The following is a 22166-nucleotide window of genomic DNA, read 5'->3' on the forward strand; positions in this document are numbered from 1 at the left end:
GCCTCGTTCCTTCCTCCCCCCACCCCTGCTCCCGGTTTGTCTGTTCAATGAATCTGCGGAGTTTATTTATTTATTTATTTAAGCATTTTTATATAAAAAATTTATAGCTTCTCTCCTCTCTCCTCCGTAGCTTCTTATATGCGATAATGCGCATGGGCGCATTCATAACTCACTATATAAAAAAAATAATTCAGAAAATAAATCGCTGTTGCTGCTGCAGTGTGACGCTCTTTACCTACATTTGAATCAATGAAAATTCTGGTTTATATTTAACGAGGAGCAATCCCGTTGTTGTATAGATGGGGGCCGTAGAAGACTTCTTCCTGACATGCTGGCTTTCTGCAGGTGGGGAATCCTGGATGCTATAGGAGCTTCCAAATATGCACACACCCCTCCTGCCTTCTGAAGTGGTAGAGTCCTAGGAGGGTTGAACTGTGCCTTTTCAGGGGGGGGGGAGAATTAACATGCTCCCATTTGGAAGTGCAATTTTGAGACAGAGTGCCTCCGCCCGCCCCCCCCCCCTGCCCCCCCGCCGCCCTACTACTGTCTAGAAACTGACCACAAGGACAGAAGTGCATGTTTCCGCTTTAACACTGAAATGATGTCTGGTTCCTTTAAGCAAACAGCCTCCCGTGGAAGCAATTCAAAACAGCTCCTAAAGGCCTTATTACTTATTAATGCTGTAAGACGTGGAATCCCGAAATTTTGCACGAAATAGGTGGGCTATTTTACAGTTTTACAAATTAGGAAGGGCTCCTTGGAAAAGGGCACACAGCAGTTTGCACAAGTTTCAAATCTACAGGCAAGACTGTTTCGAGAAAGGCTTGCCGGCCTAAACCTGGACATCGGTCAGTGTAACATCCCCCTCCACTTCGAGCTGATCTATCTGCTGCAGGTTAGGTGCGCGGTGATTGTAATCAAACTGATGTTGTCCGTTCACAGCCACCCGGAAGCAGTGCATTTCACACAGAATCCAGATCTGCAAAGAGAAAAGGGGTAGAATTGTGGCCCTCATATCCAAATCGTCATTCTCATGCCACAAATCTCAGTTGAAACCGAACGAATTAATTCCATTTCTGATCTGCCCAATAACCAATGTCCTCTGGGTGGATTGTGGATTAAATGCCGTAGAAAGAGTTCAAACATTAAATATAATTCAGATATTTAAAACAATAGAACACGAAACAACGCAAAACAACAACACAGCACAGGGATGGATTTTTTTAAAAAAGCCATACAAATCTAGAAGTCGATTTCTCAAATGCTTTGGGGAGGAAAACGAAGGGTTTTGTCTAGCGTTAAAAAGGTAACAAAGTAGGAGTCAAGTAGACCTCTTTGGTGGTGGCGGCTGGTGGTTCCAATGTCAGTGGGTTACGTCAGAACCAGTCAGAAGTCCACCTTGGAGAGCTCCTTTAGAGTTCTGACTGGAATCCAGAGCGGACTCACCGCCCCACTGAGGTCAGAGCCACCAGCCTCCACTGCTCTTTGGGGCATTCACGCTGTAAATACGGTGCCACAACTGAGGAGGCCCTCTCTCTTGTAGCCATCCATCTACCTTCCTCCTGAAGGTCCCAATCCAGCCCTCCGGAGTTGTCCTTCCCCTGTCCTTCTCGATCCTCCCAGAGTGCAGGACACAGACGAATGGGCACAAGTTGCAGGAAACCAGATTCCGGCTGGACATCAGGAAAAACTTCCTGACTGTTAGAGCAGTGTGACGGTGGAATCAGTTACCTAGGGAGGTTGTGGGCTCTCCCACACTAGAGGATTTCAAGAGGCAGCTGGACAACCATCTGTCAGAGATGCTTTAGGGTGGATTTCTGCACTGAGCAGGGGGTTGGACTCGATGGCCTTGTAGGCCCCTTCCAACTCTGCTATTCTATGATTCTATGATTCTATGAGGCAGCTGGACAACCATCTGTCAGGGATGCTTTAGGGTGGATTCCTGCATTGAGCAGGGGGTTGGACTCGATGGCCTTATAGGCCCCTTCCAACTCTGCTATTCTATGAACCTACCTGGTGCTGCCCAGGTCCTTGAATAGCAATGATCTCTGTAGTCCACTCTACTCCCCAAATGACCCAAGAGCATTTTGAAATGAAAAGGAGCAACTGGCAATTCAGCTGGAATTCAGAGCATTGTTGTGTAAGCCTGATTGTGACCTCAGAGATTCATACATGTCTTTATTTTAAAGGGATACACCATTTTTCCCCCTCTGCAGTTTACCAACATGAAAAAAAATCTGTCAGGGATGCGTTAGGGTGGATTCCTGCATTGAGTAAATGGAGCACTTGCAGAATGCCTCCTGATTGACAGCATCAAGAACTGTCTGGCAGAAGCCTAACATGCTTAGGGTGCAATCCTATGCATGTTTAGGCAGAAAAAAAGCCCTGCAACGGCCAGCATTCCCCAGCCAGGACTTTTTCCCCTGCCTGAACATGCATAGGATTGCACCCTTATTACGGCAGAGGCTTTTGAGTGCCAAAAATCTGACATGCATTTGATGAAGTGGGTTCTGGCCTACAACAGCTTTTATCGAAGGTGCTGCAAAGCACTTTGCTGTTGCAGCAATTTTAGGTGCTTTGGTGGCGGGGAGGTGAAGAGCGGGTCATTCCCAATATCAAGATGCAGGCAGGAAGTGCGATTTTATTGCTCTCGTTTCTACATCAGCCCACGAACTTCGCTATTGTTCTACGAAAACATAACGCGATAACTAAATAAATGAAATATAAGGTAGCTGCGGAGGGGGGAACGTATCAAGTTAAGCAGGAAACCGGCGTGTGGATGCCATTTTTGGAGGAGTTGGAGTGGGGGGGGGCAGGGTGGAACAATGAGAATTTGCTCCAAACGTCCTCCCCCAAAACAAAGGCACATTTTACCTGGAAAGTTGAAGCGGCTGTCCCGCTGGCCCATGGGGGACGGGTTCGGGGGTGGTGTTGCGCTGGGGGGGTTGGAAGACTGGACATCAGGAAAAACGTCCTGACTGTTAGAGCAGTGTGACAATGGAATCAGTGACCTAGGGAGGTGGTGGGCTCTCCCACACCAGAGGCCTTCAAGAGGCAGCTGGACAAGCATCTGTCAGGGATGCTTTAGGGTGGATTCCTGCCTTGAGCAGGGGGTTGGACTCGATGGCCTTAGAGGCCCCTTCCAGGTCTACAACTCTATGATTCTATGTTCCAACTCTTTTTTCCCTAATCACAGATCCTTTGGGTGTTTTACTGGGTTTTGTGCATTTCCCCCCATCCTAAAATGTCGACAAGCCTCTTCCGAAGAGCGTGAAAATAGGCTTTTATTTTCAGATGGGATCTTCCCTTGACGTACCCATTCGGCACACCTCTAAGACATGCCTTTTTGGTAAGCGAGTAATTTTTGGATGCAAAACGAGAGCCGAGAACGGCATTGCAAAGATGTGGGGGGAGTGAGCACTCTGAAGAATTAACGTGGTTCCGATCCGTGTTACTAGTCCGAAAAAATTAGGTCGGCCGGCTTAAAGATGCAAACCAAACCGAAGTCTGTCCAGCCCTCATCTGGAACAGCCAGAAAGGAACTATTAGGAAAGCCCTCTACTCACCGTGAAGGCCTGGCCACGGGACAAAGGCATCCCTGCGGGAAGCTGGCGCTCCTCTGAGCCCCACTTCTCGTTGAACTTAGAGTTTCGAACCATCACCTTTTCGTCGAATCGTGGGTTCAGGTGGAAAAAGACGTTTTGGCCCGCTTTCAGATTGATATGGAACCTGCATGCAAATACGAAAACATTGATTCCAGCAATTTCGGCAGTGAGGTCAGGCGGCTGCCTGGATCCGGGGTGGGTGAATTTGGGGGAGTCCATCAGACCCCCGGACTCAGTCAGGCACTTGCAACACCCATATACATTGTACAATGTACAATGTACAATGTACATTGATGGTGCTATATAAATAATAATAATAATAATAATAATAATAATAATAATAATAATAATATACACACCATCAATTGGAAGTGGATTGGAAGAAAAAGCCTTTTAAGGCCTGTTCAAAAAAACAATTAAAGAGGTGAGAACAGGCACACATCTTGTGGGAGGGAGTTCCCCAAGCTGGCTATTACTATTACTATTATTATTATTATTATTATTATTATTATTATTATTATTTGTTACCTGCCTCTCCCTCTGGTTCAAGGCAGGGTACAACACAAATGCAAGCACCATAAAAGACATATAATTGATTAAAACGTATAAAACTAATACATTATTAAAAGCAGCAGATTATTCAAAGGCATCCCAGATACCTACCTGATGGCGTTTGGAGGCGAATTTCCTGATATCTTAACAGATCTGGAGGGGGAAAGGCCTCCATAGATCGGAGCCCGATAAGGCACAGCCTGTGCAAAGAGAGGATAAACTATATTAAGTTAGAAGAACGTGATTCTGTTTTCAGATTTGGTGCCTGCTTCCCACACACCTTGGTGGTGGTGGTTTTGCAAAATACTTTGTTGCAGAGCAGGCCACGAAACGGCCACGGAGCCACGTGCGGCCTGCGTACTGTCCACCCCGATAACAAGGTCACACCCTTTTTACTGGAAATGACCTGACACGAGCCATTGTGGCCGGTGCTTTCATGGGCCTTGGGGCGGCGTCATCGCTTGGCTTGAGTCGGGGGCCCCAGTGTCCCAGCAGGGTCCCCCACTGACATCTGTCTTAAGACACCCCCCAAGGGTCTCCGGCCTCAACAGCACCTTCTGAGGAGCCCCTCACCCATCAGGCACAACTGATGGGTGAGGGCTCATCAGAAGGTGCTTTGCTCAGCAGGGCCAGAGCTAACATAAGGCAGGGTGAGGCAACTGCCTCAGGCAGCAAACGCTGGGAGGTGGCAGCAAGAATTTGGAGAAGAGAACTGTGGACAATGCAGCCTGCTCTAAACCCCCTAAAGTTAGCTCTGCTGCCTTTGGTGTGTGTGTAGGATGTTGTCCCACTGCCAGTGTTGAAGACTCAACTACCAGTCCAGTCAGGTTTTGTACATGGAATGGGCAAGGGCGCCATCTTGTCTCTTGCCTCAGGCAGCAAAATATCTTGGGCTGGCCCTCCTGCCCTTCAGACTTGAAACCAGCCCTGCGTGGGCTGCAGCAATAACCAAAGCTGTTGTCTCCTCAGTATAACACCCTCACAGTTGTCACTGAGGAGACCAACACAAATTGAGGGCCGCGTTCCCTTGAAGGCGATGTGCTGGAGGACGGACAGCAACTGTGAACAGGGCCAAAGCTAAAAGTGTGTGAGGCCACCCTCTTTCTGCCACCCTTTTCTCTCTCAGTTGCCCCCTTTTTCTCTCTCCCTTCCCAGCAGGTCACTTGCAGAGAGCGTTTGAAATTAGGCTGTAGAACTGCTCACACCTACTCTAGGCACTGAGAAGCCTCTAATCTGGGCCTCATATGACAGGGATCAAGAATACCTTTTGCAACCCGGGGCTTGAGGAATCATGCAGAAATATAGCCTCCAACCTTCCCCACATGCAATATTTGGGTTTGCACAACACACTAACCCACACTCAGTGGCTGAACGTGGCTTGTTGTTGAACCGTGGCTTAGCATGTTGTCTGAACCCAGGATATTTTCCTCAGGATGGCTTGTTAACCGTGTGGCTTATTTTTCTTAAACAAGCCACCTTAAAAACTCATGGTTTCTTGTTGCGTTGTTCAGCATGGTTAACAAGCCATGCTGCGGAAAGTGTCCGGGTTCAGACAACAGTGTGACCCACAGTTCAATAAACAAGCCACGGTTCAATAACAAGCCATACTCAACCACTGAATGTGGGCTAACATGTTGTGTGAACAGCTCCAATGTCCACCCATGGGGGGGGGAGGTTTGCCCCCATTTCTCATTTTCAGGGAAAATCTAACTGAAGATTAGATTTCTAGTTGCATTAAATTCTTGCTCACGCCACACATCCGTTTCTGATCAGAAGAAAGGCGGCACCAAACATGGATGTAAGAATCCATCCACAAAGCAGCGGAAAGGGCAGCATTCTCTGTGTTCCGAAGACAAGCCAGACAACTTTCCAGAATGCTGCTTCACTGCTTTGAGCTTAGTCATTTCCTTTTATTTATTGATGACAGGGTATAATCATAGATTCATAGAATCATAGAATAGCAGAGTTGGGAGGGGCCTACAAGGCCATCAAGTCCAACCCCCTGCTCAATGCAGGAATCCACCCTAAAGCATCCCTGACAGATGGTTGTTCAGCTGCCTCTTGAAGGCCTCTAGTGTGGGAGAGCCCACAACCTCCCTAGGTCACTGGTTCCACTGTCATACTGCTCTAACAGTCAGGAAGTTTTTCCTGATGTCCAGCCGGAATCGGACTTCCTGTAACTTGAGCCCATTATTCCGTGTCCTGCGCTCTGGGGTGATTGAGACGAGATCCTGGCCCTCCTCTGTGGGACAACCTTTCCAGTATTTGAAGACTGCTCTCATGACTCCCCTCTACCTTCTCTTCTCCAGGCTAAACATGCCCAGTTCTTTCAGTCTCTCTTCATAGGGCTTTGTTTCCAGACCCCTGATCATCCTCTGAACATGCTCCAGCTTGTCTGCGTCCTCCTTGAATTGTGGAGCCCAGAACTGAACACAATACTCTAGATGAGGCCTAACCAGGGCTGAATAGAGAGGAACCAGTACCTCACGTGATTTGGAAGCTATACTTCTATTAGTGCAGCCCAAAATAGCATTTGCCTTTCTTGCATCCATATCGCACTGTTGGCTCTTATTCAAGGTGGAGTACATTACTCTCTTTCCCGCCCCCAAATTATCCTCACCACAACCCTGTGAGGTAGGTTAGACTGAGCAAAAATTAACGGCACAAGGTTAATTGTGCTCCATAGCAGAGTGGGGTTTTAAACCAGCGGCTCCGACCCCCAGTTCACAGCTGCCTAGAATGTCTTGTTATTGTTGTTGCATAAATATATGTGTTGTTTCCAGCACAGAAAGCAGACTCAAAGCAACGGACACACACAAAGACAGAGTTTCGTACTGAAAGTCACAGAAAAAAACCCAAAACTGATATAAACCATTGCAGCACAATAATACAAATAAAACAAACACCACAAAACCGCTCTAAAACCCACACAAAACCTCTGCTCACAGCCTAGAATGAACACCATTTAAAAATTGTTTTAAAATAGAATCCCCCGCCTGAAGTGGTACAGCCTACTCCACCATCCCAGGACTCTACCATTTCCCTCTGCTGTATGCCAATACATTAGGTGGAAAATCCAGGGTAACATTTTTGCAGTACGTTTAATTTCTCCATTCCCCGCCCCCCATCATGATCCTCCCAGAGTGCAGGACACGGAATAACGGGCTCAAGTTACAGGAATCCGGATTCCAGCTGGACATCAGGAAAAACTTCCTGACTGTTAGAGCAGTACGACAATGGAACCAGTTACCTAGGGAGGTGGTGGGCTCTCCCACACTAGAGGCCTTCAAGAGGCAGCTGGAGAACCACCTGTCAGGGATGCTTTAGGGTGGGTTCCTGCATTGAGAAGGCGGGTTGGACTAGATGGCCTTTTAGGCCCCTTCCAACTCTACCATTCTATGATTCTATGACCCAAAAGTATCTAGAACTGGGATGAGTGGGGGAGAGAGAGTTCTAGACAAAAATGTATTCTGTGACTCACCAGATAGGTTGGTCCAGTTGGGAAGGCTGGTCCAGTTGGGAAGGCTGGTCCAGTTGGGAAAGCTGGTCCAGTTGGGAAAGCTGGTCCAGTTGGGAAACCAGGATTGGTTGGAAAGCCCGAATAGGCCTGAAATAAAAGAAAAGTGTATTTGCAAACACCACCTAAGAGCTGCCACTAGATGGCACTAGCAATCCACAAAAGAGACTACAACGCAGCATTTTATAAACCCCGCTGCTGCTGCTAAAGGCAGTATCAAAGTGATTTTTTGCGCCATCAATGCAGGCCTCCCACCGTTCATGTTGCACTCTAACTCTTGTCAAGCACGATAGACAACAAAGGAGCTTTTTAGATGCCTTTGCTGCCCAAACGGTGACTTAAAAAAAAAAAAACCCCACAAGCTTCTTTGCAATGTTTCTAGCTTGATCCTCGTATTTACATGGGTATTTTATGCACTGCTTTATTATTCAACAGAACTTCTAGCTAGGGCAGCCTTCGCCAACCTGGTGAACCCCCAGGAGATGTTGGACTACAACTCCCATCATTCCCAGCCAGCTGCCTAGAATGATCAGGAATCTGGAAACAAAGCCCTATGAAGAGAGACTGAAAGAACCAGGCATGTTTAGCCTGGAGAAGAGAAGGTTGAGGGGAGACATGATCGCACTCTTCAAAGACTTAAAAGGTTGTCCCACAGAGGAGGGCCAGGATCTCTTCTCGATCCTCCCAGAGTGCAGGACACGGAATAACGGGCTCAAGTTAAAGGAAGCCAGATTCCGGGTGGACATCAGGAAAAACTTCCTGACGGTTAGAGCAGTACGACAATGGAACCAGTTACCTAGGGAGGTTGTGGGCTCTCCCACCCTAGAGGCCTTGAAGAGGCAGCTGAACAGCCATCTGTCAGGGATGCTTTAGGGTGGATTCCTGCATTGAGCAGGGGGTTGGACTCGATGGCCTTGTAGGCCCCTTCCAACTCTGCTATTCTATGATTCTATGATTCTATGAATGCATTGTTATTGTTGTTGCATAAATATATGTGTTGTTTCCAGCACAGAAAGCAGACTCAAAGCAACGGACACACACAAAAACAGAGTTCCGTACTGAAAGTCACAGAAAAAAACCCAAAACTGATATAAACCATTGCAGCACAATAATACAAATAAAACAAACACCACAAAACCGCTCTAAAAACCACACAAAACCTCCGCTCACAGCCTAGAATGAACACCATTTAAAAATTGTTTTAAAATGGAATCCCCCGCCTGAAGTGGTACAGCCTACTCTACCATCCCGGGACTCTACCATCTCCCTCTGCTGTATGCCAATGCATTAGGTGGAAAATCCAGAGTAACATTTTTGCAGTACGTTTAATTTCTCCATTTTCCCCCCCATCATGATCCTCCCAGAGTGCAGGACACGGAATCATGGGCTCAAGTTACAGGAAGCCGGATTCCAGCTGGACATCAGGAAAAACTTCCTGACTGTTAGAGCAGTACGACAATGGAACTGATGACCTAGGGAAGTCGTGGGCTCTCCCACACTAGAAGCCTTCAAGGGCAGCTGGGCAGTCCAACACACCTGGAGGGCACCAGGTTACTTGACATGATAATCACCTGACTGGCCCTTGTGGGTGTGTCTTTTCTTTATTAAATTGGAGCTGCGTTTGTGGTGGGGAGAATAGGGCTTTGACCCTTTATTTACAAGTGTGAGCTGCAACAGAACGTTGCAGCATGGCATGCTCCTGTCCAGGGTCGCAGCCAGTCATGCCCTGTCCCTGGAGACTCCATTCCATTCTCCACAACAGTTCATCAGCCTTCTGAAGCACTGAGCTTGCTCAGGTCTCATTGGGCTCTTCTGGGAGATTTCTCCCCACCCCACCACTAAAGATATTTCTCTGCAAACCTTTGTTTTTCTCCATACCTGCTGATACCTCCCCTCTTGTTTTGGCTATATGAGCGACGGCACGCAAGGATGAATAAATAAATGACAAGGGCAAAGGCGGAAAGGACGAGGCAGCAAGAGAGGGAAATGGGATGGAATCATACCATTTGTATGGTTCTAGCAGACCAGACATCTGGAACCTGAAAGTTACGAAATAAGAAGTTAGTCTGTGTTCTCATGCGGTGGGTTGGTCTTGAAGCAGGTGCATCCAAGATGCTCCAGCAAAGAACAGAATTGATTAAAAAAAATCATTGGGTGTGTTGTTTTTACCACTTGGGACACCTTGAGGGGAAAGAAGTTCCCCAGATCTGTGTTAAACCAGAAAGGGGGGGGGGATTGGGAGGGAGAAGGAAATCAAGGGTTTTTGCTTGAATACTCTTTCACATGCCGGTCTTAACCACATGTGTGTGTGTGTGGAGTTTGACAACCTTTTAAGCTGCTAGGGGACACTGAGAGCGCCAGCTATTGGGCAGTATAGAAATGTAATAAATAAATAAACAAACAAATAAACAAACAAACAATTATTATTACTATCTCTCTTTTCTTGCTCATGGCAGTTTTTCTAGATGGATATGATGCACTTTGCCAGGTCATGCAGTCTTCTACTGATTCAGGAATGTATATTGGTAGGCCCAGTTTCTGAAGTTTTTTTTAATGTGATGGCGGTGACTGATGCGACTAGCGGAATAATTGTGACCTTCTCCTGTTGCCATAGTTCTTAAACTTCCATAGCAAGTGGTGTATATTTCTCTCTCTTTTCCTCTTCCTTTTCTGCAACATTTTTGTCATTAGGTATTGCTATGACAATGAGGTAAGTGTATTTTTCTTTTTTGTCTATAACTGTTATATATGGTCAACTGCAAGGTATTCTCTTGTCTGTATGAATTGTTCCATCCCAGTATAGTATATGATCTACATTTTACAAGATTGTTCGGGGTGAGTATGTAGGTTGTTTGATGAGGTTGAATTTGATGGCCAGTAGTTGGTAAATTATTTTTGCAGCTGTATTGTGTCTGTATAGTCCATTCCTGCCAGAATTTTACATCCTCCTTTTACATGGTCTATTGTTTCTTGGGATTGATGACATTTTCTTCATGAATCTGTTGTTACACTGTTACTGTGAAGATGGCTACGGTCTTGCTACTCCTTGCTGCCACCTTTCGGCAGAAAGAGAAAATAACAAGACCAGTCCTCAAGGACTGTTCTGGGGAAAAAAACAGCTTATTAGGGGCTTTCTCACAAACAGCGTCTGGGTAGTTATCACCAAGGAGTAATTGGCGAGGATGCTGCTGACTGATTTCAGCTCTGGGGAAAGCGTCCTAGTGGGAAGGGCTCCCTTCCAAAAGGGAGGGAGGCTGGAGGTTCGAGAGGGGCTTGGGATTGGCCAAGGCGGGTCATGGTACCGGCTGGCCCAAAAGGGATAAATGAGTTAGCAACCGGGGGGCGGCCATCTTCCCTGGAACTGAACAGAAGTGAGCGTGGAAGATCCCCCGGCAAGTAGGGTTACAACGTGGGTTTAGATAGGTTTCTTGTTTTAGCGTTAAAGTGCCTGGTTGCGCCAGGGAACAATCTTTGATTTATGGTGGGTTAATTTTTTTAGTGCTGCTAATTACCTTAAGCTTCTGTCCCCTTTTTCCCCTTCCTGCGTCTGTGTTAAGGGTATCTTTTGACTGAGGCCTTCCGTGTTGGTTTTAGAGTTTTAAATAAATTGCTTCAGTCCTTTGTCTGTTGTGCGGTTATTCGCTGAAGGCCGGCTGTTCCCACCCTGGCCCCGGGCTAAGGAGGTGGGAGTCTGGGTAACCAGACGGCTGTCCAGAGCCTACCTTGCAGGGAGGACAGGTGGACCCTGGCCTTCCTTCACAGTTACCTTTCATGATGTATATTTGGTAGTTCTTGGTTGCTATGACTTGATTCTGTATGATGATGATGATTCAACTTATGCCCTGCCTATCTATAAGGTAAATTGTAACACAGAGAGACAGGCTATACCGCCAGCCTAGCTTTGTGATGGTGCAATTCCTGGGAGATCCATACCGCAGGGCCTTGGAAGCTAATGGCAGCTACATCCAGCCCCCCCGAGACGCCGATGGTGTCCACTCTGGAAAGGGGGATCCTGTGCTTGAACTCCAAGTAATGCTTGCCGTCCACAGAAACCTGGAACATGGAGGAAACAGAGATGGAAGGAACAGAATTCAAGAAGGATGCAGACAAGCTGGAGCGTGTTCAGAGGAGGGCAACCAGGATGATCAGGGGTGTGGAAACAAAGCCCTATGAAGAGAGACTGAAAGAACCGGGCCTGTGTAGCCTGGAGAAGAGAAGATTGAGGGGAGACAGGATAGCACTCTTCAAATACTTAAAAGGTTGCCCCACAGAGGAGGGCCAGGATCTCTTCTCGATCCTCCCAGAGTGCAGGACACGAAATAGTGGGCTCAAGTTAAAGGAAGCCAGATTCCGGCTGGAGATCAGGAAAAACTTCCTCACTGTTAGAGCAGTACGACAGTGGAATCAATTACCTAGGGAGGTGGTGGGCTCTCCCACCCTGGAGGCCTTCAAGAGGCAGCTGGACAACCCTCTGCCAGGGATGCTTTAGGGTGGATTCCTGCATTGAGCAGGGGGTTGGATTCGATGGCCTTGTAGGCTCCTTCCAACCCTGCTATTCTATGATTCTATGACTTGTCAACATCCATTAAAAAAATGGAACAAATATTTCAAACGTGAAATATTGAATTCCCAGAAGTGGTATTGGGTTGTTCGTTGAATCGCAGGTTAGCACGATATCTGAACCCAGGACATTTTCTGCAGGGTTGCTTGTTAACCACCCTGAACAACCGAAGGAAAAACCACGGGTTCTCCAGAAAAATAAAGCCAAAATGAAGCCATATACACTTCACCACGATGTCCGTAGCAATTTTTGGGACAGCAACACTAACAGAGGCAAAGCAGCAGTTTCGAGGAACATAAAACCGGTAGTGGTAATAAAGCTCAGTGTGTGTTGTGTGTTTGGCTTTGTGAAACATCTGCCCACACAACCCCCCCACACAAAGCCCCCACATTTGAGCTGAAAACATTCTGAGCAGAACTTCTAAGCTTATCTCTCATAAAAGTAGAGTTGCCAACTGTCCAGAAAAAAACAACCCAACCTGCTCCGCTGCCTTATGGGAATATCCGTTGTTTTATCGGGATGGAGCTAAATGTCTTCAGCTGCTAATTGCTGTCACAGGGGCTGGGTGGGGACTGCTGCAGCCCTATGATTTTTTGGTCTACAACTCCCATTATCCCTGACCAGGAAGTCATAGAATCATAGAATCATAGAATAGTAGAGTTGGAAGGGGCCTCTGAGGCCATCGAGTCCAACCCCCTGCTCAATGCAGGAATCCACCTTAAAGCATCCCTGACAGATGGTTGTCCAGCTGCCTCTTGAATGTCTCTTGTGTGGGAGAGCCCACAACCTCCCTAGGTCATTGGTTTCATTGTCATACTGCTCTAACAGTCAGGAAGTTTTTCCTGATGTCCAGCTGGAATCTGGCTTCCTGTCACTTGAGCCCCTTATTCCGCATCCTGCACTCTGGGAGGATCGAGAAGAGATCCTGGCCCTCCTCTGTGTGACAACCATTTAAGTATTTAAAGAGGGCTATCATGTCTCCCCTCAATCTTCTCTTCTCCAGGCTAAACATGCCCAGTTCTTCATAGGGCTTTGTTTGCAGTCCAACAACAAATGGAGCCCAACAACATCTGGGGAGCGAGGGGTTCCCCCATCCGTCTTGTAGACGAAAACATCTTTAAAGGGACAGCTGTCCCTTGCATCACCTCCAGACCTATGCCAGAATGTCTCCCAACGCTCCACAGCAAATCCTTAAGGGGAACCAGAAACTGCAGAGGAAGGAGGAATTAACAAAAATCACCTCCTCCCTAGTTCCACCAGAGGGATTTCTCTGCTGGACTGGCAGCCTTCTGGAGACAGCATGAACTCTGCCCCCTTGACCAGATACAAAAGAGGGCAGGGCTCCTGCAGCTTTAACGGTTGTGATGAAGAGGGAATTTCACCAGGTGCTGCAGGCATACAAGTGACACCTGCTGAAATCCCCTTCTCTGCACAACTGTTAAAAGACACAGCAGCCCTTTCCTTCTTCCCATATGGTCTCTCTACAGAAGGCCCAAGGCTAAATCCAAACCAATGTGGAGTTAAAAATAATTAACTTTGCCCACAAATGGCATTTATCTTCCCAGTACCATGTAGGAGCTGCTGTTCACAAGGAAGCGGATTTCGAAAGCATGGCCTTTGCGGAATGGCAAGTCACGTTTCCTGTCCTCCTGCTGCCAATTTCCCCTTTCAAGGAAATTCCACACCACGCAGTTCTCATCGAATCGAGGATTGAAATGGAAAGCGATGTCGGAGCGGGGTGACTGGCAAGAGCCACACTGAAGGTCGACCTGGAATCTGCAAAGGGTGAAAAAAGATAGGTTAGAGTGTGTGTGTTTGCACCGTTGGCCAATATTCCCTTGTTGACACCTTTCCCCTGAGCAGTTAGAATGTTCATAGACGTTCTATGGCATCACTACTAAATGAAATACGCATCGATGAACATTCTGAGCTACCACTGAAAATCCCCACTGAAACTGATTCAAGTGTGTAAAGGGGTAACAGAACCCCTAGACTGCTGAAATTCCTTTCTCGGGGTTGCTTAGCTTCCTCAGAGCTGGAGAGAGTATCCTCAGATTTGACCATTAGATACACAAATGCTACATTTGCAGACTTATTTGGCAATCAAAGTATGTTTGGCTATGAGCATGCTACATTTCAACTTCCTACCTGGCGTAGGGCCTGAATTGTTTGGGGAGGCAATTCAGGTTTCAGGGTGGCCCATTTTGGGCTACAGTTCATAGTTTTGTTGTGTGTGAAAGAGATTAGGGCGACCCTATGAAAAGGAGGACAGGGCTCCTGTATCTTTACAGTTGTATAGAAAAGAGAATTTCAGCAGGTGTCCTTTGCATGCATGCAGCACCTGGTGAAATCCCCTCTTCATCACAACAGTTAAAGCTGAAGGAGCCCTGCCCTCTTTTGCATCTGGTCACTCTAGTATAGCTCCTGCAGCTTTAACTGGCGGTGAAGAGGGAATTTCACCAGGTGCTGCATAAATTTAAAAAAAATGACACCTGCTGACATTCCCTTTTCAATACAACTGTTAAAGATATAGGAGCCCTGTCCTCTTTTCCATAGGGTCACCTTACTTGCATCCTATTTTCAGGCCCACTTTGCTGAAGGACACCCGTCAATGGCTGTTCTGTTTGGCAGGGCTGATCTATACTCCAAAGATAAGTGGTGCTAATTATTTGGGCGAACACCACTCCAGCTAATAGTAAATTCAGGTGCTAAGTGCCGAGATCTATGTTGCCCAAACGGGGACAAGGGGGTGATACCTGCATTATTGGGGGAACTGCAAGGTTTGCAGAAGTACAAAAAAATTTAGGGGTTAAAAACCCTAAACGGGCAAAAAAAAGAAAAAAGAAAAAGTTAATGAGGCTATGCTCCTGACCGGAACATTGCCCCTGGAAAGAAAATCTGGAAGACCCCGGCTAGAACTCAGAACAGGTACTTCTCTTGTAAAATTACACTTAGCTAAAAAGAGTTAACAGCTTTGATGGAATACCATTTCCAGAGCTGGGCATGTTTAGCCTGGAGAAGAGAAGATTGAGGGGAGACATGAGAGCACTCTTCAAATACTTAAAAGGTTGTTCCACAGAGGAGGGCCAGGATCTCTTCTCGATCCTCCCAGAGTGTAGGACACAGAATAACGGGCTCAAGTTAAAGGAAGCCAGATTCCGGCTGGACATCAGGAAAAACTTCCTGACTGTTAGAGCAGTATGACAATGGAATCAGTTCCCTAGGGAGGTTGTGGGCCTTCAAGAGGCAGCTGGACAACCATCTGTCAGGGATGCTTTAGGGTGGATTCCTGCATTGAGCAGGGAGTTGGACTCGATGGCCTTGGAGGCCCCTTCCAACTCTGCTATTTATTTATTTATTTTATTTATTTTATTACCACCCCACAGCCGAAGCTCTCTGGGCGGTTTACTATTCTATGATTCTATGATTCTGTGACACAGCTCTACATTAATCAGAGAAAGAAGCTCCCTGATTTTCCAGCTCCTGCGGTTTGTACAGAGACGGGATGATCCCAACTTCGAGTCCCATCATACAATAAGGTTAATACTCTGCTGTCAGCGGCCAGCTCCACTTCTCCATTCGTTGAGTGGCTGTGATGTCACAGAACATACCCGGAACACACCTGGGTATGTCAGGGGTAGTCTGGCTTTTAACCACCCCACGTGAGGACTAGTAACTTGCGCGTGCTTATTGGCAAGGCTTCAAGCCCACCTGAAAGTCATATCCTTTTCTGGGGGAACAGTTTAGGGGAACCACCCATATACAACCCGCAGGTGCCTCACACCTGGAGGGCACCAGTTGGGGAACGAAGGTCATCACTGGGTTCAGCAACAACACTTCAAGGTTTCAGACAGGGGTCTTTCCACGCTCCCCCTGAAAATGGATTTACCAGTGGAGGTTGGTAACTCTGATGTCAGCAGGGAAATGAATCCTCTCCAGGTTTTAGTCAGAACAAGTCAGACCATTAAAGAAGCTCCTTTAGAATCATAGAATAGCAGAGTTGGAAGGGTCCTCCAAGGCCATCTAGTCCAACCCCCTGCTCAATGTTCAAACTGAAGCCTGGAAAGGATTCACTGCCCCACTGTTATCAAAGAAACCAGCCTCCACTGGTATTCAGTATTTTTTTTATTATTTTTTTTGTATTAACAGCATGTTTATTCTGTCCATTAACTATTAACCACTCTTGGCGGTGTATAGAAAATACAAAATACAAATAAAACGGGACTACCCACCTTTTACAAGAGGGCAGGATACTTCCAGTGACCAAGATCGTCTGCCCATCCCGGAGGCCGCCATAAATCGGACCGGTAAATGGGAGAGACTGATAAAGGGGGTGGGGGAAAATAGCATCAATGAAATGCAGACTTGCTCCGCTCCGAACATCCTATTCCGATACGCTACGCAGTTTTTATTCCGGCAATAGGGCGTTCGGTTAAATAGACATGTGTCCCACCTCCCTTTAAAAAAAAAGCACAATCAATGACTAAAATGTTGAAAAAGGGGTAGAATTCGGTTCCGGGCCAATCCGCACTGCACACAGCCGGAATTGGTGTCCCTTGAGCGCCACCTGAGCAATGGGGTGGCACACCTACCCAAAATGTGCCAAGCACATTTGCACAGCAGGCTCACGACTCAAATGAGGTTAAATTTCGCTCTCTCTACATGGCCCTTGGGAGGACAGGAAGCTGCTAGGCCAAGTCTTTGATATCGAAGCACTGAGTCCTCATTGCAGATGGATACTCCAGCAAAGGAAGTGTTCGTATGTTGTATGAAACACTAGTATTTGTGTCTGTCAGTTGAAGCTGCACCATGAGACAATATGGTTTTGTTGAACATTAGTTGTGTATAAATAAATATAAATGTTAGAATGTCAGCCTATGCGGCAGGGTTTTGCTATTTTATTGTTTTACTCTGTACAGCACCATGTACATTGATGGTGCTATATAAATAAATAATAATAATAATGGTCCATCTGGCTCCGGGTGGCCTACACCAGCCCTTCTCAACATGGTGGCCACCAAGTGTTTTCAACGTCAATGCCCATCAGCCTCAACCTGTCTGCCAGTCTGCCGACCAACACAGGCATTATCTGGGCGGTTCAGGGGGCGGAGCCTTCCTCCGTGGAAGCGCCTCAGGGCGCGCTTCTAAACCTTGCCAGACTCTGAACCCAGGAGATTGGAAACTTTTCTCTGGGTCCTCAGGGAGGAATGGGGAATAGGCGGCAGTTCCTCGTGGGGCCTCTCCGCGTCTGACTGCGGCTGGGGGCAGGATGTAGCACCCCTTACAGTCTCGGGGCTGGAACACGTAAAGGAGAAGACTCTGAGCATGTACAGAATGCATCTCCTCCCTGCACCTCATGCCTCCCTGTATTTGATAACTTCCCCTAGATTGTAACTGCTGCTGGGTTTATTTTGGTTTTACAAAGTGTTTTTTAAAACCTTTGAAGCTTCGTATTATGGCTTGATTTGTTGTATTTTCTGGTTTATGGGGGTCTTTTCTCACGCTACCTGGACTTTACTTCTTTATTTGTATATGTTAATGTTTTTATTAGGGCGGTGTTCCACCTCAGGCCGAGGTCCCGAATCTGAGCCAAGGCAGGCTGATTCGGCCTGCCTCGGCTCGGTTCCGAAGCGGTTCTGGCGAAGCTCGAAGCTGAAGCCAACTGGCTCCAAAGCTTCGGGCTGCCTCGGTGCTTCAGAACCAGCCCTTGGCAGGGCCCTTACCTGCTGCCTTCCGCCGTTGCCTTCTTGCTTCTGGCAGCTTCCTGTGCCGCCGACGCAAATGACAGGAAGTAGGCCGTGCGAAATCGCACGGCCTACTTCCTGTCATTTGCGTCGGCGGCGCCGGAAGCCGCAAGAAGACGGCGGTGATGGCAGACGGCAGATGGTGGAGGCAGCAGCCGGCACCCAGAAAAGTCCGAGTCAGTTCGGAGGGCCCGAATCTCGCCTCGGCTTTGGCGCCGAGGCAGGTAGAGCAACCCCGAAGCATCCCCAAGCCGAATGGGGCTGTTTCGGGGGCTCTGAGGCGGCTTCCGAGGCGAATCGGGGGTGGGTGGGTGCACAGCCCTAGTTTTTATACTGCCCATTAACAATACGTTTTCTGGGCTGTGTACCAGTGGTGCGTGTGTGTGTGTGTGAGGGGAGAGGATTAAAAACATAAACTATCGCATCTGCTGCTCCTCCTCCTCCTCCTCCTCCTCCTCACGACCACCGTTGTCTGGACCAGAGCGAGAGGCAGGTGAACAAGCAGGTTGCAATAGTGAAGAGTCCAGGAAACTCTCTGACACTGGACCCCTGCTAAGGTGTGGGGCCCTGACCAGCTGCCCAACCATGCCCGCCCTCGTGGCTGGCGCCAGTGTGGGCAGCTGTTATCATTCCTGACTTGGCGGTGAGGGGGAATCACACATTTTCAGCAGCTGGGACTACAGACTGGAGGCAGATGATGCAGCAACTTTCCTGAAGCTAAGCCGGACCGGCTTTGGCCTCTGTCTGGATGGGAGACTGCCCGATCAGGAAATGCCCAGGATAGCAGAGACCAAAAGGCTACTCAGCCTAAACGCCGCCTCCCATGTAGCTCAAGCAGGTTGAGCAAGTTCACATGCTGTGGGGCGGCAGGGGGCATGGAAGTTCAGGCCCAGAGGTCATCTGAGTCCGGTGCAAGGACACAGCTCTTCTCCCCGTGTCTTAATCCCCCGCTCGGCTTTCACTCGGCGGTGCTGGGCAGGGAACACCATTTCCTGTGTGGGAGGCTGTGGACTTCCCTGTGCTTGGAGGGCCTTTGATTTCCGCCTTGGGGAAGGGCTCCTCCCACCTCCTGCTCCAGACCCGGCAGAGCTATTAAAACCTGGCACAGGGCCCGCACTGAGCGCATAGGGAGGGCCCGCGGATACGAACAGCCAGTAGCAGAGCCATCAGCGGCGGGACCTGCCAAAAGGGGTTTGCCTGTGTATGCTCAGGAGTGCTCTTGCTCAGGAATCCTGCCATGCCCTCTTCTCCTCTCTGCCAGGATCCTGAACCTTGGGCTGTTCAGGGCTGTGTTCCCTTGGGGAAAATCTGCTCGAGGCTGCATGCCAGAAGGGTGCAACCTCCCGTACTGCTCTCTCTTTTCCTGCCACCCCTTCTCTCTCTCTCTCTCTCTCTGCCACCCCCCTTTTCTCTCTCTCTCTTTCTCTGCCACTCCTTTTCTCTCTCTCTCTCTCTCTCTGCCACACCCTTCTCTCTCTCTCTCTCTCTCTGCCACCTCCTTTTCTCTCTCTCTCTCTCTCCCTCTGCCACCCCCTTTTCTCTCTCTCTTTCTCTGCCACTCCTTTTCTCTCTCTCTCTCTCTCTGCCACACCCTTCTCTCTCTCTCTCTCTCTCTCTCTGCCACCTCCTTTTTTCTCTCTCTCTCTCTCTCCCTCTGCCACCCCCCTTTTCTCTCTCTCTCTCTTTTGAAATTAGCTGAAGGGCTACATGAAATTAGCCCAAAGGCATCAGGCTGTTCGCCCCTCCAATAAACTGTAAGGGGCTTAATCAGGTCATTCCACGCTCATCCCTTAATTTTTCATTTTTCTTTTTCAGCGTTGAAGCGAAAACACTTAACATCACTGGGGCTTCTAAGCATGATCAATCCTCACTGGGCTGTTTCCCCTCTCAGGTGTTTTTTTAAAAAGCTGTTTTTGTACTTCTGCATATCCCAAGGTGTGTCTGCGCGTTTGTTTCTCAGCGGGACAATTTCCCATTGGCTCTCGTCACCCGTGTTCGCTTTTAGAGGGAGTCCTAAGGCTGCAATCCTTTGCATGTTTCCTTGAAAGGAGAACTCTAGTTGAAATACAGCAACGTGATGAGGATTGGAATTAGAATTGAACTGAGAAAAGTGGAAACCGAGAGAGCTTCACGGCTGATAGGGGGATTGCAGACAGAAACCTAGCACCTCAAGTAGAATGGCTCTATCCTAGCCTGATCCCAGACATGCTAATTTTCTATCTACGGGGGTATTTATTTTGATTTTTGAATGGAGGCGCATTTCCACAGAGTGAGCCCTCCCTTGCTGATGGGAGAGAAGAAATCGAAATGCCTATTCCAGTATCAACCTGCCCAAGTGATGCCAGCTTCTTTAGGCAGAAAAACTTCTACAGCCCCCAGCATTCCCTAACCAGCCATGCTGCGTTGTAAGTCTTTTTTTTTCCTGTCTAAACATGCATCCAATTGGCCTTTTATTTAGAAGTCCCCTTTAGACGGTTATGTGTATTACTTCCTTCCGCTGTGAAGCACCTGACCCACATTTCTCCCCCTCCTGCACTCCATCCTTTACAACTTCTACATTCTCAGTATGTTAGAACAATAACAGATCTGTTTTCTAACTACGATTGTTAAAAAAACAAAGAAGATAGACTCTTGAGCATGTGCATTTTTGAACTCATTCAACTCACAGCACCATCGCCAGGACAGGAATAAAATGGAGTTTGCTTCTGCTACCCTGGCACTCTCTAGGTAGTCATTTGGAGGGCTGCAGGACTTTGGACCTGCAGGCCTAACTGCAACACTGAGTGGGAGGAGGCACGGAATGGAGTATCGGAAAGAGGGGCTGGCTGGCTGTCATGCTAAACCCCAGCACGCCACACAATTCAGTTTTGTTTTTTGTTTCGTTTTGGGGAAGCGTTTTGGTCGCAGATCCCCGTTGTGTTGTTCAATTTCTAAACTACCCTGGAAATGGATGTAAGGGTGGAACAAATGTATAAATAAATAAATAAATAAATAAATAAATAAATAAATAAATAAATACGCTTAAGTGGCAAGAGGAAGGCACTAGACCAGCCTGGATTTAAGTGGAGCTACTAACTCAGAGATCAGTTCAGAGTGCACCCAAGGGACATCTCTCAGAAGATCCTGGAAATTTTGGGAGTGCAGAGGGGGATGTTGTTGCGGGGGGGGGGAGGACAGGACAAGGAATCTGTCCCTAGACCCTGTGTGTGGTGGGGGTGGGGGTGGATGAGGGTCTGCGTGCTAAGTGGCTGTCCCCCCCTTTTTTTAAAAAAAAAAAAGTACAAAAATATATATTATGGGACTCACCGGTTTGTAGTAGGGTGTTTGGAGAGCCATGGGTAGGAATCGCGTGGAGAGAAAGTGTGTGTGTGGCGGGGGGGATCTTCAGGGAGCGTCTGCTGGCTTTGGGGGGGGGTCTTTTATCCGTCTGGTTGCGGACTGGAAAGAAAGCGAAAGTTCATCGCAAGCCCCGGCGCCTCGGTGATGGGCGGGGGGCGGGGCCTGGATGGAGAAGCGGTGTGTGTGTGTGTGTGATCGTATGGCAAGGAGGCTATTTTTGACCCATATGAAAGATGGGTCCGCAGATCCATCTTTTAATGAGTCTCCTTAGCACCAAACCAAAATTGATCAGCCTCCCTGGGAAACAATGTCGAGTGCGTGCTTTGATGTGTATTATCCGCCTCTGGGGACGAACTGGCAGCCGAAGTTTTTCCGAAATAGCAGCAGGGTCGTTTGAAAACACTCCCGCGAAAGTCAAATTCGGAACTGGGAGCACATGGCGGGGGGGGGAGGGGAGGGGGCGGATTTCACCGCCTCCCCCCACCCCCGTTCCACACTCTTTGGAGAAAGGCAAAGGGAAATGGCAACACAGCCGCAGCCCAAAAATAAACCAGAAAAGAAGGGAGAGGGGCGGGGCCCTTGAGCTGGAGAGGGAGGAAGGGACAGCGGATGATGGGAGTTGCAGTCCACGGCTCATCTCGACGGGACCAGGTTGGAGGGAAGGGTGTCCTGATGCTGCTAATGCTGCATCAATAGTGGCCCCGGAGGAGAGCCATCCTGTGGTGCGCCTGTCCAGAAGAACATAGAAAGCGGAGTGGGAGCAATGGTCCATGTAGCCCAATATTGCCGACACTGGCTGGCAGCAGTAAATCTTCTGGCAGTTTTCCCGCTCCTAGGTGATGTCGGGA

At 48.2% G+C, this 22166-nt stretch overlaps 1 protein-coding gene across 1 annotated transcript; it reads right to left on the minus strand.

Moving 5' to 3' along the window:
• Nucleotides 1–529: 529 nt before the first annotated feature.
• On the minus strand, nt 530–21453 carry LGALS9 (galectin 9). Its single transcript, XM_063146358.1, has 9 exons — nt 21286–21453; nt 16468–16556; nt 13804–14011; nt 11608–11727; nt 9678–9713; nt 7639–7764; nt 4269–4357; nt 3567–3729; nt 530–979 (listed from the first exon to the last, which is right to left on the minus strand). The coding sequence occupies exons 1-9, from the start codon at nt 21313–21315 to the stop codon at nt 833–835; spliced, it is 1008 nt and encodes a 335-aa protein (XP_063002428.1). The 5' UTR covers nt 21316–21453; the 3' UTR covers nt 530–832.
• Between the last annotated feature and the right edge of the window lie 713 nt (nt 21454–22166).

This window comes from Elgaria multicarinata, chromosome 22 (assembly GCF_023053635.1).
Source record: "Elgaria multicarinata webbii isolate HBS135686 ecotype San Diego chromosome 22, rElgMul1.1.pri, whole genome shotgun sequence".
NCBI lineage: Eukaryota > Metazoa > Chordata > Lepidosauria > Squamata > Anguidae > Elgaria > Elgaria multicarinata.

Coding starts and splice junctions, on each gene's coding strand:
- LGALS9 (XM_063146358.1), bottom strand. CDS start 21,315: ATGGCTCTCCAAACACCCTACTACAAACCG. Junction 14,012..16,467: donor ATCCTGCCCTCTTGTAAAAG/GTGGGTAGTCCC, acceptor CACCCTTTGCAG/ATTCCAGGTCGACCTTCAGT. Junction 980..3,566: donor CCCGTGGCCAGGCCTTCACG/GTGAGTAGAGGG, acceptor TTCTCTTTGCAG/ATCTGGATTCTGTGTGAAAT.